This window comes from Oncorhynchus masou, chromosome 31 (genome assembly GCF_036934945.1).
Source record: "Oncorhynchus masou masou isolate Uvic2021 chromosome 31, UVic_Omas_1.1, whole genome shotgun sequence".
NCBI lineage: Eukaryota > Metazoa > Chordata > Actinopteri > Salmoniformes > Salmonidae > Oncorhynchus > Oncorhynchus masou.
In genome coordinates, this window is record NC_088242.1 from 80770289 (window position 1) to 80784942 (window position 14654).

The window sequence follows — 14654 nt, forward strand, 5'->3', positions numbered from 1 at the left end:
CTTGGGCCTTGAAACACTCGTTTGAATTCCTCAGCAAAGGCAGAGTAGCTGGCACAGCAGGAACTATGGGCATCCCACACAGCAGTAGCCCAGGCCAGGGCTTTTTCCGACAGCAGGGTGATGATATATGCGATCTTAGACCGGTCGGTGGGAAACGACGAGGGTTGCAGCTCAAAGGAGAGAGAACATTGAGTGAGAAAGCCTTTACAAGCACTTGGATCACCTGAGAACCGTTGGGGAGGTGGAAGACGAGGTTCAGCCAGGGGGTTAACTGCCATGGGTACGTGAACCTGAGGTACTGGGACGGAAACTGTTGCCGGGGTAAGTCGATCAGATATTTGCTTAATGGAAGTCAGCATCTCCGACAGAAGATGAGAATGTCTAGCCATTAAGGCCTCTTGCTGAACCAGGGCGGCTTCGTGGCGTTGGACAGTCTCCTGGTGGTGGGACAGCGTGGCAAAAAGGTCCTGGGAACTGGCTGCCTCTGGGTTCATTTTTGGCTCTGTGTTTCTGTCAGGACCCGGTTTCGAACCTGGGTCTCCGGAGTGAGAAACAGTCACTTAACCAACTGAGCCACGAATAGACAGCAAAACCCAGAAGATGAGGCAGACACAGCAGTACTTAAGACGGTGTATTTAATAAAGAAAAAATCCTAAAATGCAAAAAATGGCAAATCCAAAAGGTGGTAGGAAAAACACAAAAAGACCTCAAAAGAAACTCACCAAAAAATAAACAAAAACAAAAAACAGAATACCACAAGAACTTCACCCGGAATCGACAAGAGTACACAGAACACTAGGGCAGGGTGCTAACATACAAACACAGAGCACAGAACTGAGGGAAACAAAGGGTTTAAATACAATCAGGGGAAAAACGAGACACAGGTGCAAATAATAATGGGGATCAAGGGAAAAACATAGGGACAAAAAGCACAATGGGGACATCTACTGACCAAAACCCGGAACAACCCTGGCCAAATCCTGACACCGCCCCAACAGATCTACAGATGATGCAATCTCTATTGCACTCCACACTGCCCTTTCCCACTAGGACAAAAGGAACACCTACGAGAGAATGCTATTCGTTGACTACAGCTATGTGTTCAACACCTAATTGCCCTCAAAGCTCATCACTAAGCTAAGGACCCTGGGACTGAACACCTCCCTCTGCAATTGGATCCTGAACTTCCTGACGCGCCGCCCCCAGGTGGTGAGGGTAGGCAACAAGACAGCCGTTGACCCTGAACACAGGAGCCCCTCAGGGGTATTCCCTGTTCACCCATTACTGCATGGCCACGCATTACTCCAATACCATAATTATGTTTGCTGATGACACGACAGCATGATCACCGACGATGATGAGACAGCCTATAGGGAGGAGGCCAAAGACCTGGCAGTGTGGTGCCAGGACAGCAACCTCTCCCTCAACGTCGGCAAGACAAAGGAGCTGATCGTGGACTACAGGAAACGAAGGCCGAGAACATCCCCATTCACATCGACAGGGCTGTAGTGGGACGGGTCGAGAGCTTCAAGTTCCTCTGTGTCCACATCACTAAGGATCTATCATGGTCCACACACACCAACACAGTCGTGAAGAGGACGCGACATCGCCTCTTACACCTCAGGATGCTGAAAAGATTTGGCATGGGCCTCAAAAAGTTATACTGCTGCAACATTAAGAGCATCTTGACTGGCTTGGTATGGCTTCTGCTTGGCATCCAACCGCATAGCGCTACAGTTGGTAGTGCGTATGGCCCAATACATCACTGGGGCCGAGCTCCCTGCTACCCAGGATCTCTATACCAGGTGGTGTCAGGAAGGCCCAAATGTTTTTCAAAGACTCCAGCCACCCAAGTCATAGACTGTTTTCTCTGCTACTGCACAACAAGTGGTAACGATGCACCAAGTCTGGAACCAACAGGACCATGAACAGCTTCTACCCCCAAGCCCAAGCCACTATTTGGTTAACTATTTAACTATCTGCATTGACCCTTTTCACATATGCTGCTGCAACTGTTTATTATCTATCTTGTTGCCTAGTCACTTTATTCCTAGCTATATGTCTCTACTTAAATTACCTCGTACCCCTGCACATTGACTTGGTACTGGCACCCCATGTATATAACTAAGTAATCATTACTCACTGTGTATTTATTATTACTTTTATTATTATGTGTTAGCCTTTGATTATTTCTCTATTTTCTTTTTTCTGCATTGTTGGGAACGGTTCGTAAGTAAGCATTTCAATGTTAGTCAACACCTGTTGTCTACGAAGCATGTTGCAAATAAAATTATTTTATTTGAATGCAAATTCCATAATTTGCATTCTGGAATGCCTGAAGAATTATTGAGTTAAGGACCTTTGAGTTAAGGACATTGTGTAATAAAGGGTCAGATGACAGCATCATCCTCAGGAAATCTGATGAGAAAAAATGGGCTTGATTGACACATATCTAATAGTGTCATTTCAAGTCGCTCTGGATAAGAGCGTCTGCTAAATGACTTAAATGTAAATGTAAATATGACGGGCCTCCCGAGTGGTGCAGCAGTCTAAGGCACTGACTCTAGATGTCACTAGAGTTCCAGGTTCGATCCCGGGCTGTGTCGCAGCTGGCCGTGACCGGGATACCCATGAGGCGGCGCACAATTGGCCCAGCATTGTTCGGGTTAGGGAAGGGTTTGGACGGCAGGGATGTCCTTGTCCCATCACCCTCTAGTGACTCCTGTGGCGGGCCTGGGGCATACATGCTGATACGGTCGCCAGTTGTACGGTGTTTCCTCCGACATATAGTTGCGGCTGGCTTACGGGTTAAGTGAACAGTGTGTCAAGAAGCAGTGCGGCTTGGCAAGGTCGTGTTTCGGAGGACGCAAGGCTCTCGACCTTCACCTCTCCCGAGTCCGTATGGGAGTTGCAGTGATGGGACAAGGCTGTAACTACCAATTGGGGAGGAAAAAGCCTAAATAATAATGCATTTGTATTTTATTTATTTAATTTCACACACCATTAGCATGTCACCTAAATACAGACGGTGGCTTTAAAACTGTTGTTTTATGGGCCTCCCAGGTGGTGCAGTGGTTAAGGGCACTGTACTCCACGCCAGCTGTGCCACCAGAGACTCTGGGTCCACCGCCCAGGCTCTGTCGTAACCGGCCGCGACCGGGAGGTCTGTGGGGTGACGCACAATTGGCCTAGCGTCGTCCGGGTTTGGCCGGTAGGGAAATCCTTGTCTCATCGCGCACCAGCGACTCCTGTGGCAGGCCGGGCACAGTGCGCGCTAACCAAGGTTGCCAGGTGCATGGTGTTTCCTCCGACACATTGGTGCGGCTGGCTTCCGGGTTGGATGGCGCTGTGTTAAGAAGCAGTGCGGCTTGGTTGGGTTGTGTATCGGAGGACGCATGACTTTCAACCTTCGTCTCTCCCGAGCCCGTACGGGAGTTGTAGCGATGAGACAAGATAGTAGCTACTAAAAAACAATTGGATACCATGAAATTGGGGAGAAAAAGGGGTACAATTTGTTTTTAAAAACTGTTGTTTTATGGTATTTGAGAGTGCAATACTTTAATCGTGACAGGAAGAGGCGGCTGTCAGAGCAATGCAAATATTGATGTGGCAGATGAGGGAGGCCCTCACAAAGCTGCTTAGTTCAACAGCCACCCACTCCCTGGCTCACTCGGCCGTGAAGACAAAGGTGTTTGTATGGTAATTTCATACGCACACTTTAACAGGATATTGTGCAGTGGAATGTTATCTTTTGGGGGAAATTTCAATGAACATCTCCACAAGTGGTTGGTGTTTGACAACGGAAAATATCCAGATAGGACATGTAAAATAATATCCATTACAACCATAATAATAATGTACAGTTCCTCTTTTCCGTTCACAATAGATGTTATAAACACTTGCCCCCTAGCACCCTTGCATCTTGGAAAGCCTAAGTGTTGCAGGCCTAGCTATATGATGAGAGATGAATCTGAGCCCAAGTACAATATAATGACTGGGTTGTAATAACATGGCACAAAGCAGAGGAAACAAACTTCTGCAAGTTGGCAGACGCTCTCTCTCTCTCTCTCTCTCTCTCTCTCTCTCTCTCTCTCTCTCTCTCTCTCTCTCTCTCCTTGTATACTGTGTGTAAACTAAACTACCTTGAGTGCAGGAAGGCAGCCCCACTCTGCTCCTCTGAAAGCAGTAAAGTTGACGAATGAATGTGAATGTACTGGCATTGAGCAGTTACACTGTATCATTAAGAGGCATGGTGCTGGCAGTTTGTGCTGGGGGGAAGTGTTTGAGCACAAGGCCATCAAGCAGAAGACATCTTTTAGCAGCCTATCCCATTCAGCAGAACATTATGTTTACGTCAAAGTGCAGACAGGCACTGTCAGCCTGAAACACTCACTCACTCACTCATGGCTAATGTCAGCCTAAGCCTAAGGTATTCACTCAGGTACTGTACAGTACTGTCATGGCTAATGTCAGCCTAAGCTTAAGGTATTCACTCAGGTACTGTACAGTACTGTCATGGCTAATGTCAGCCTAAGCCTAAGGTATTCACTCAGGTACTGTACAGTACTGTCATGGCTAATGTCAGCCTAAGCTTAAGGTATTCACTCAGGTACTGTACAGTACTGTCATGGCTAATGTCAGCCTAAGCCTAAGGTATTCACTCAGGTACTGTACAGTACTGTCATGGCTAATGTCAGCCTAAGCCTAAGGTATTCACTCAGGTACTGTACAGTACTGTCATGGCTAATGTCAGCCTAAGCCTAAGGTATTCAGTCAGGTACTGTACAGTACTGTCATGGCTAATGTCAGCCTAAGCCTAAGGTATTCACTCAGGTACTGTACAGTACTGTCATGGCTAATGTCAGCCTAAGCCTAAGGTATTCACTCAGGTACTGTACAGTACTGTCATGGCTAATGTCAGCCTAAGCCTAAGGTATTCACTCAGGTACTGTACAGTACTGTCATGGCTAATGTCAGCCTAAGCCTAAGGTATTCACTCAGGTACTGTACAGTACTGTCATGGCTAATGTCAGCCTAAGCCTAAGGTATTCACTCAGGTACTGTACAGTACTGTCATGGCTAATGTCAGCCTAAGCCTAAGGTATTCACTCAGGTACTGTACAGTACTGTCATGGCTAATGTCAGCCTAAGCCTAAGGTATTCACTCAGGTACTGTACAGTACTGTCATGGCTAATGTCAGCCTAAGCCTAAGGTATTCACTCAGGTACTGTACAGTACTGTCATGGCTAATGTCAGCCTAAGCCTAAGGTATTCACTCAGGTACTGTACAGTAATGTCAAGGACTGAGTGATTACTGAGTTGATGAACGAGACAGAGGCTGGGTACTAGGCACTTCCTACATGTGCCGTGTCCAATAGAGCATGGGGTCAAGACAGTAGTGATGCACAGACTGACAACAACCTATGTAACATTGTACATCTCTGTATGACATTTACCAAATTCTATCAGACCAAATGTGAAAATGAGGTAGTAGTACATTATCAGAATGAGGAATAGACTTGATTGATTTAATTTATTGGATAATTCAAATGGTGTCAGGGGTCTAGTGTTAGTTCCTAGTCTGAAAACGAGGTTCAGATGAACAGACAATGGTTGCTGTCAGGAATGGGTGCTGAAATGGGACTTTGGTGGAGGGGACGCCACAGAGAGCTTCAGGTCAAGGCCATGGTTCAGGGGACTCCACAGAGAGCTTCAGGTCAAGGCCATGGTGCAGGGGACTCCACAGAGAGCTTCAGGTCAAGGCCATGGTGGAGGGGACTCCACAGAAAGCTTCAGCTCAAGGCCATGGCTCTCTCCACTGGGCTGAGAGAGAAGCAGTTTAAAAGCACATTTCCTACAATTCTATGCGAATTGCCAAGGCTAGTGCTGTGTTTTGCTCAAACATAATAACAAAATGAATACTGCTAAATTAATTGTTTTTGGAATTGTCTATTTCCCCTCACTGTCAAGCTTTTATTTTGGTGATTGATAGTTCTCAGAGTTTATATTATGGAAAAATATATAGGTGCATTATCTTTTCTACACACTTTATAAATGGTTTTAGTCATTTAAGTTTACACTGAAAGTGTTTTTTCCATTCTGAAAATGTATATATAGATAAAAATGAAGTAACCCCAAAAAGTGCTTAAGCAGCCAGCCCAAGGATTACAATGGCAGAAAAATGTCCTGTTCAGGTTAAGGCCATGAGGGGACTCCACAGAGGCGGAGGGGACTTAAGGCAGAGGGGACTCCACAGAGAGCTTCAGCTCAAGGCCATGGTGGAGGGGACTCCACAGAAAGCTTCAGGTTAAGGCCATGGTGGAGGGGACTCCACAGAAAGCTTCAGGTTAAGGCCATGGTGGAGGGGACTCCACAGAAAGCTTCAGGTTAAGGCCATGGTGGAGGGGACTCCACAGAAAGCTTCAGGTTAAGGCCATGGTGGAGGGGACTCCACAGAAAGCTTCAGGTTAAGGCCATGGTGGAGGGGACTCCACAGAAAGCTTCAGCTCAAGGCAATGGTGGAGGGGACTCCACAGAAAGCTTCAGGTCAAGGCCATGGTGGAGGGGACTCCACAGAAAGCTTCAGCTCAAGGCCATGGTGGAGGGGACTCCACAGAAAGCTTCAGCTCAAGGCCATGGTGGAGGGGACTCCACAGAAAGCTTCAGGTTAAGGCCATGGTGGAGGGGACTCCACAGAAAGCTTCAGCTCAAGGCCATGGTGGAGGGGACTCCACAGAAAGCTTCAGCTCAAGACCATGGTGGAGGGGACTCCACAGAAAGCTTCAGGTTAAGGCCATGGTGGAGGGGACTCCACAGAAAGCTTCAGCTCAAGGCCATGGTGGAGGGGACTCCACAGAGAGCTTCAGGTCAAGGCAATGGTGGAGGGGACTCCACAAAGTCCAAGGTGAGGAATCTCTGTCTGTTGGCACACAGCTAGCAAAGACCACTGTCATGCCCTATAGGCTGACTCATCTAATGTGACGTACAGTGAAGACAGTCCATCGCTCAGGTTAAATAGACCGTTAAAGTGTCTAACATCGGACCTTTACATAGACATCCATCACTTGGCAGCTGACTGTAGAAACAGAGAGAGGGACATATGGGATACATAGGGGGTATTCTGAATGTACCCCCATTATGTCCCTTTAAACAGAGAAATTCCCAAGGACACACATTTCCCACGGTGTGAGTTGTCCTCTAGATTCTTCTCAGCACCTTCATTGGTAATTATCCACAGCCCAAGATCTTTCTCCTGTTTCCCACAAGTCACAGCACACTGTGAAAAGACACAAGGCCCCAAGCCTCCCCGGAGGGAAGTCATTGGGCACCAGAGACAAGGGAAACTTCCTTCTCAAAATGACTCTTTTGTTTTAGAGGCTTAATCATCCCTTAATGACCTCATCACACCAAAATGTGCTCGTCCAACGAAGCCCCAGCAGCCTCCGCTCTCAGAGACTAGGCCAACACGTTTATGACCTAATCGCCTAGAGCCATGGGTGTACTGATGCTCTCTCTGTGCCTATTGTCCTGTCGTTCTCAATGACTGGTGATATGACTAACGATTTGCACATTGTTACAACACTGTATATATACATAATATGACATTTGAAATGTCTTAATTATTTTGGAACTTCTGTGAGTTTAATGTTTACTGTGCTTCTACACCTGTATTGCTTGCTGTTTGGTGTTTTAGACTGGGTTTCTGTACAGCACTTTGAGATATCAGCTGATCTAAGAAGGGCTATATAAATACATTTGATTTGATTTGCTGTTAATTTTTATTGTTTATTTCACTTTTGTATATTATCTACTTCATTTGCTTTGGCAATGTTAATATATGTTTCCCATGCCAATAAAGCGCCTTGAATTTAATTGAATTGACAACATCACAGAGGGTACTAATAAACTTTACAGATGCAAACACATTTGAAAAGGAGCTTGAAGTCATACATTAATGTTTGGAAAAGAGCTTGAATTCATACAGTACATCAAGTTGGCCAGGATGACAATCAAATCTCATAAATATTATATCTTATTTCTTCTTTTTCCAGAAGGTGAGGTACTATCTGTATGTACAGTATATCTGAAGTCATCCACTGAACATGAAAGTACATAAATAAAAGAGGTAAGAGAAGGGTGTGATTCACTGAAACACAATCAGTTGATGGTGTTTTGTGCTAGTTAAGTTATACAGACATGTAGAACATCTGATACATGGCCAGTGCCAGTTTACTCCAGGCAAAACCCCTTTGAGTTCAAACCCTGCCCCTGTACAGTAATCCTATCTGACCCATAAAGTCATCTATTCAACACAATCTCACAATCTGGACCGCAGAGTGAAGGAAAAGCAGCCAACAAGTGCTCAGCATATGTGGGAACTCTTTCAAGACTGTTGGAAAAGCATTCCAGGTGAAGCTGGTTGAGAGAATACCAAGAGTGTTCAAAGCTGTCATCAAGGCAAAGTGTGGCTACTTTAAAGAATCTCAATTATAAAATATATTTTGATTTGTTTAACACTTTTTGGTTACTACATGATTCCATATGTGTTATTTCATAGTTTTGATGTCTTCACTATTCTACAATGTAGAAAATAGTAAAACATAAAGAAAAACCCTGGAATGACTGGTACTGTATATTCCAAGAGGCCTAGGCTATGTGCAATTCTGTAATTTGCATAATAAAAACAAACATGTGTCCAAGGTGTTTCATCATTTAAAAAACACATGTATGTCACAGATACCCACTATGTAAACAATATCCAGCAGAGGACATTATGCAAATCGTGTGTAATAGCAGCATCACCCCAGTGGTATTACTGCTGAATAGGCATAAAATGGGATTCTGTCCCTGCTCACACTGTGGTCAATGACACATGTCAAGCCACACATGCTCATGTTGCACATATGCACTTCACTAGTGTGTTATGGGGGATATGGTTGGAATCCGTTGAAATGGGAATTACCCGGGAGACTTGTCAGCAATGTCTGTTAAAAAGTATCTAAGTTTAGAGTCATACTCACAAGGCCAGTGCACAGACTGAAGACAGCGGTAGATTCAATCTTGGCGTTGATATGTCCGCGGAAAAAGCAGTGACGCATATCGCTGAGGTCTTGTTGGCGGGACTCCGTTGATTTGCTGTGTTCTGCTCCCAAATGTGTCACAGTGTATGTGGGGGCGATAAAACCGGAGTCCGCGGTTAGATTGAGATGAAAGCGTTGTCCGAATGCGTCAATTCTGTAGTGAGCACGTAAACCAGCCGAATAATCTGCATGTACACTTCTCCGTTTCCTTTTGTAGTGCAATTTATGGGGAAATGATTCTCCGAAATCATTTATCCGCAGCGGGGTGATAATTTCATAGGACGACAACTGTTTGATGAAACTTTCTAAAAGACAAGGGAAACGTGCATTAGAGTTTATAACGGTAATACATGTAGCCAATAGAGATGTCAATGTAACAGTTTTTAACATTCAACTATTTTATATGAGAACATGTAGGCTACAATGTACTGTTACTCTACTGGAATATTTTCTCAGTGCCATTAAGCCTACTAAACATTTTAAACATACTCTCAGAAACTGCATTTTAACCGGGTGGATCCTACCATAAATCAACAAGATATGTAGGCTACCTTGTTTCGGATGCAATCGGTATTCCAAGGAGTTGCGGACAAGTGCTGACAGATGACACATTAGTCCAACCAGCCAGATTGCAAACTGCATGATTTCCTCAGCGAAGAAACCACGGGCTCTCGTGTCCAATGCAGTACTATCCCTCTCAAGCGCCTATTCTCTCTCCTCCCGGCTTCAGCAACAGGTCGTGGGATCTGCGGAGGCTCTCTGCAGCACAAGTCTTGCAAAGTGCATTGGCCTCATCGCATTATTAAACATGCATCCACTATCCTCTGCAAACACGCACTATTTACGATACATTACAGAGTATTTGATGCCTAACGTAAGCTACGTCTATATGGAAAGGAGGGATCAGTGCCAAGTAAGCTTTTCCTTCGCCATCCATAGAACACCCCTTGCACCCTAAACGCTCGCCAACATCAGAAACAAGACCCGCCCCTAGGCCGGACAGCCAATGGTGAGTGTGCATCGACCACCATACAATTTGGAGCAGTCTGTAGCCTTATTTTTGTGAGTTGCCTATGCTATGGTAAAAGAGAACTGCAATAGTGATAGTGCATTTACTAAACCTGCCTGTATGTCTTATTATCATCTCAAAATGAACCAGTCAGTTGGCTTTTTGATACTTAGAGAGGCATCACATGCTCCGAATACAACAGTGAAATGCTTACTTACAAGCACTTAACCAACAATGCTTCAAGAAATTTTAAGAAAAAAAGTCTTAAGTAAAAAATAAAAAATAAAAGTAGCATATAATTAACCAGCAGCAGTAAAATAACAATAGCGAGGCTATATACAGGGGGTACCGGTACAGAGTCAAAGTGGGGGTACACCGGTTAGTAGAGGTGACTATGCATAGATAATAAACAGCTAGTAGCATCAGCATAAAAGGAGGGTCTGGGTAGCCCTTTGATTAGCTGTTCAGGAGTCTTATGGCTTGGGGGTAGAAGCTGTTAAAAAGTCTTTTGGACCTAGACTTGGCACTCCTGTACCACTTGCCATGCGGTAGCAGAGAGAACAGTCCATGACTAGGGTGGCTCCAGTCTTTGACAATTTTTAGGGCCTTCCTCTGACTGCCTGGTATAGAGGTTCTGGATGGCAGGAGGCTTGGCCCCAGTGATGTACTGGGTCATACTCATTACGCTCTTTAGTGCCTTGCTGTCGGAGACAGAACAGTTGCTATAGCAGGCAGTGATGCAACCAGTCAGGATGTTCTCGATGTGCAGCTGTAGAACCTTTTGAGGATCAGATGACCCATGCCAAATCTTTTCAGTCTCCTGAGGGGGAATAAGCTTTGTCGTGCCCTCTTCACAACTGTCTTAGTGTGTTTGCACCATGATTGTTTGTTGGTGATGTGGACATCACGGAACTTGAAGCTCTCAACCTACTCCACTGCAGCCCCATCAATGTGAATAGGGGCGTGCACGGTCCTCCTTTTCCTGTAGTCCACAATCATCTCCTTTGTCTTGAGGTTGTTGTCCTGGTACCACACGGCCAGGTCTCTGACCTCCTCCCTATAGGCTGTCTCATCGTTGTCGGTTATCAGGCCTACCACTGTTGTGTCATTGGCAAACTTGTTGATGGTGTTGGAGTCATGCCTGGCCATGCAGTCATGAGCCTTATTATACAAGCATTATTATAAATGCTAAAACTTTCTTATATCAAGTTACAAAGCAGACTTACTTACCTGCAGACTTTAGTTATACAGTAGGCCTATAAGTAAAGTGTTACCAAATGTTTTGCTGGACTATTACAGAGCTCACTGCAAACCTCTTATCTGATATTGAAAGTAAGTCAATCATCTTGCATGAGTATGTCAATCATCTATTATCATTAATGTACGTATTACATACAGTATTGTGAGTATTTAAAAAGCCCACATAAAAGTAAGAAGGATTTATTTTTCTAATGAAACCTTGGAGCCGGAGCAATAATACAGTTTGAGACAAAATAAGAATAACATTATAACACCTATTAACATGACTCATTTCATGTGTTTAGAATACTTTGTGTCTCTAATTCATAAACGCTCTGGTCAGTTCCCTTCCTAGTTAGGCATTTGGGCATGTACTGTCTAGCACACACTTGATGGACATCTGAAAGAGACCATGTTTTCTCATCTTCTTTGGCCACAAATGTCACTTCATTGTGCATGATTATATTCGGAGGGTACCCCGGAATAGTTTTGGGATCTGGTCAGAATCAGAATAATCTTCATTCACCAAGTACATTTACACATAACCCAGAATTTGTCTCAGTGCTGCCTGCAACAGACAATAAACAAACAGAATAGAGACACAAGTCCACATCATACAGAATATACAATATCGGTACAGTAAACATGAAACTCTGGAGTATAGTCTGATTACAGTAGGAATACACAATTTACAGAGGGGATAAAGCTATATAAGCAGAGGGAGCGATGCTGCCATGGTAAATATATACAGTGCATACAGTTTACAGTGTTACAGTGAGGTCTTTTGCGCTGACTTTAAAATTAAAATAAAAACATTCAAGAAGACTCAACGATATTATCTATTCAGAAACCTCCTCTGTAGTTGCATTGCTTGTTGCATGCCATCCACTGTCATTGGAAAGTTGGACTCAAAGGTGCAGTCCCCTCAAAAAAGGTTTTATATATATTTCCACGCTATGAGATTGTAATAATACTGTGAAATTGTGAAAATTAATATAATGCCATTTTAGTTAAAGAACATTTTAGTGCCTGACATTTCAGCCTGTTTTGGTGGGATGGAGTTTTTGCCTGCCTGTTGACATCACCAGGCGGTAAATTACTTAATAGACCAATAAGAAAGAGAGTTCCAAACCTCTCTGCTAATAACAGCTAGTTTTCAGTTTTCCCCTCCACCTTCCGGACATTTCTAGCAAAATTCATGCTTGAGAAATTGATATTTGCTAAGATTTTTATTTTTTATTTTGTACTATTTTAATTGAAAACAATCATCGTAAGGTACTTAATTGTTACCCAGAAATGATTTGATATTGAGATAAAAATGGCTGCATTGGACATTTAAAGTAATTCCAAGTGAGGCTCACTGCAGGAGCCACAAGATGAGGTAACTAAATAATGCATGTCACTGACTTCACTCTTTTAGGCCTATCATGGTGACAACGAGAGCATTCATCCATTCTGATAGAGTGAAGCCAATTTAACTGAGCACTTGGATGGCCAGTGTCTGTCCAAGCACCACAGTGTCTGTGCAAGCACCTAAGCTGTGTATGAATCTGAGGGGTCCTCAGTGATTGTTCAGTTGAAGTAAATCTTTCTACTGTAGCTCCTCAATCTGATGCTTCCCTGATGTGTTATTCATTGATTTCCAAGCCTCCCATGAAGCCATTGATACCTAAACCGCTCTCAGAGCTCTTTCACAATCAAGATCATACTGTGAGTGTAGAAGAAGAATTGAATTTGACAAACATTAACCAGTTACAGTCCAACTGCAGTCCAATTCACACTCAACTGCTCTGTGGAATAACTCTATAACGGTGATGAACCTACCGCTCCAGCTTTCCCCCATAGATACACTATGTTACAGTGAACTTTATGGACATTCTGATTTATTCCAGTGCTTTACAAAAAGGGTACATGAGCACACAAAGTTCCAACTCCCTGAAACCAAGAGAACAGGACGAAACCAGAAAGAAGAAACAAAGAAAAAACCACAAAACACATTTATTTAAGGTATACGCAATTAGAAAAAAAGGTGCTATCTAGAACCTAAAAGGGTTCTTTGGCTGTCCTCATAGGAGAACCATTTGAAGAACCCTTTTTGGTTCCAGATAGAACCCTTTTGGGTTCCATGTAGAACTCAGGGATCTACATGGAACCCAAAAGGGTTCTCCTATGGGGAGAGCCGAATAACCCTTTTGGAGCCCTTTTTTCTAAGAGTGTAGGGACATAATACTCCGCTGTCTTGCCAAACAGGTGCCTATAGCCCCCCTTAGGTCATCACTTTATTAACCCTCGTACCTACCCCCTCATTCCCACCCTCCCCAAACAAACATCATTCCCATCACCTACGGCACTCAGTGACTACTCCTAAAATGAGCCAAGTGCCTGTATGGGGTTGTCTGTATAACGACACATTTTAATTAAGCCTCCACAGATGCAATGGTTTGTTAATGAAAAGTGCAGCAGGCTTATTATTATGTTACTTAGTTATCCCATTACCAGATGTGCTGAGAGTCAGGCATTCTGTCACATGGTCATAACCCCTCTGCTTACTGCATCTGAAGCCCTTGTTTTCTTAACTAAATTATCTCCACCAATTGTGACTACTTGCCTAAATGTAGCCAATCACATCAATGTGGAGGCAGAGCTGCCCTCAAAACAAGATCGAAAGAGGAAAACTCCAATCTGCCTCCTCTTCTGTTGGACATGCATCAGATACCTCATCATCGAACCATTTGAAGGACTTGTGGAATTATGGGATTTGGAGGATAATCACCTGATCTCGCAGTTGACCATAACTTACATTTGTTGCTCACATAGTTTAATGTAATATTACAAACAGCACTGAAATTTGCTCACTGTGTGGCCAATGACTCTAGTTGAGTTCCTGCCTTTCCAGTCTTGGACAGAACAGAAAGCATGCAGGCAGGAGGAAAAAGACCATAACTTACATTTGTTGCTCACATAGTTTAATGTAATATTACAAACAGCACTGAAATTTGCTCACTGTGTGGCCAATGACTCTAGTTGAGTTCCTGCCTTTCCAGTCTTGGACAGAACAGAAAGCATGCAGGCAGGAGGAAAAAGGGAAAGAGAAGCCATGCCCTTGGCAGCCACTAATTCTCTGCATATTGAGGTCATTCGTCCACATATCAGATGACAATGACATTAACAAAGTGCTGTTTAGTGCCTATGAGTTCCACATGATGAGCAGGATGGTCATCTAATGATGGAACACTCTTGAGTTGCCCCTCTTCTCCTCCTACCAAGTCCCTTGGCCTGGCTTGACCCTGTGAGGTTATGGGAACAGGGTGGGGTGAGGTGTATG

The 14654-nt window shown here is 44.1% G+C and overlaps 1 protein-coding gene across 1 annotated transcript in view; it reads right to left on the bottom strand.

The window, feature by feature from the left end:
* The window catches only part of LOC135524536 (A disintegrin and metalloproteinase with thrombospondin motifs 20-like), a 176771-nt gene extending 166794 nt beyond the window's left edge, over nucleotides 1–9977 (bottom strand). The window contains exons 1-2 of the mRNA XM_064952156.1: nucleotides 9633–9977; nucleotides 9022–9386 (exon numbers count right to left, since the gene is read on the bottom strand). Of these exons, the coding sequence (XP_064808228.1) occupies nucleotides 9022–9386; nucleotides 9633–9723 (456 nt within the window). The 5' untranslated portion in view covers nucleotides 9724–9977. The remainder of the gene's footprint in view (nucleotides 1–9021; nucleotides 9387–9632) is intronic.
* Nucleotides 9978–14654: the final 4677 nt, after the last annotated feature.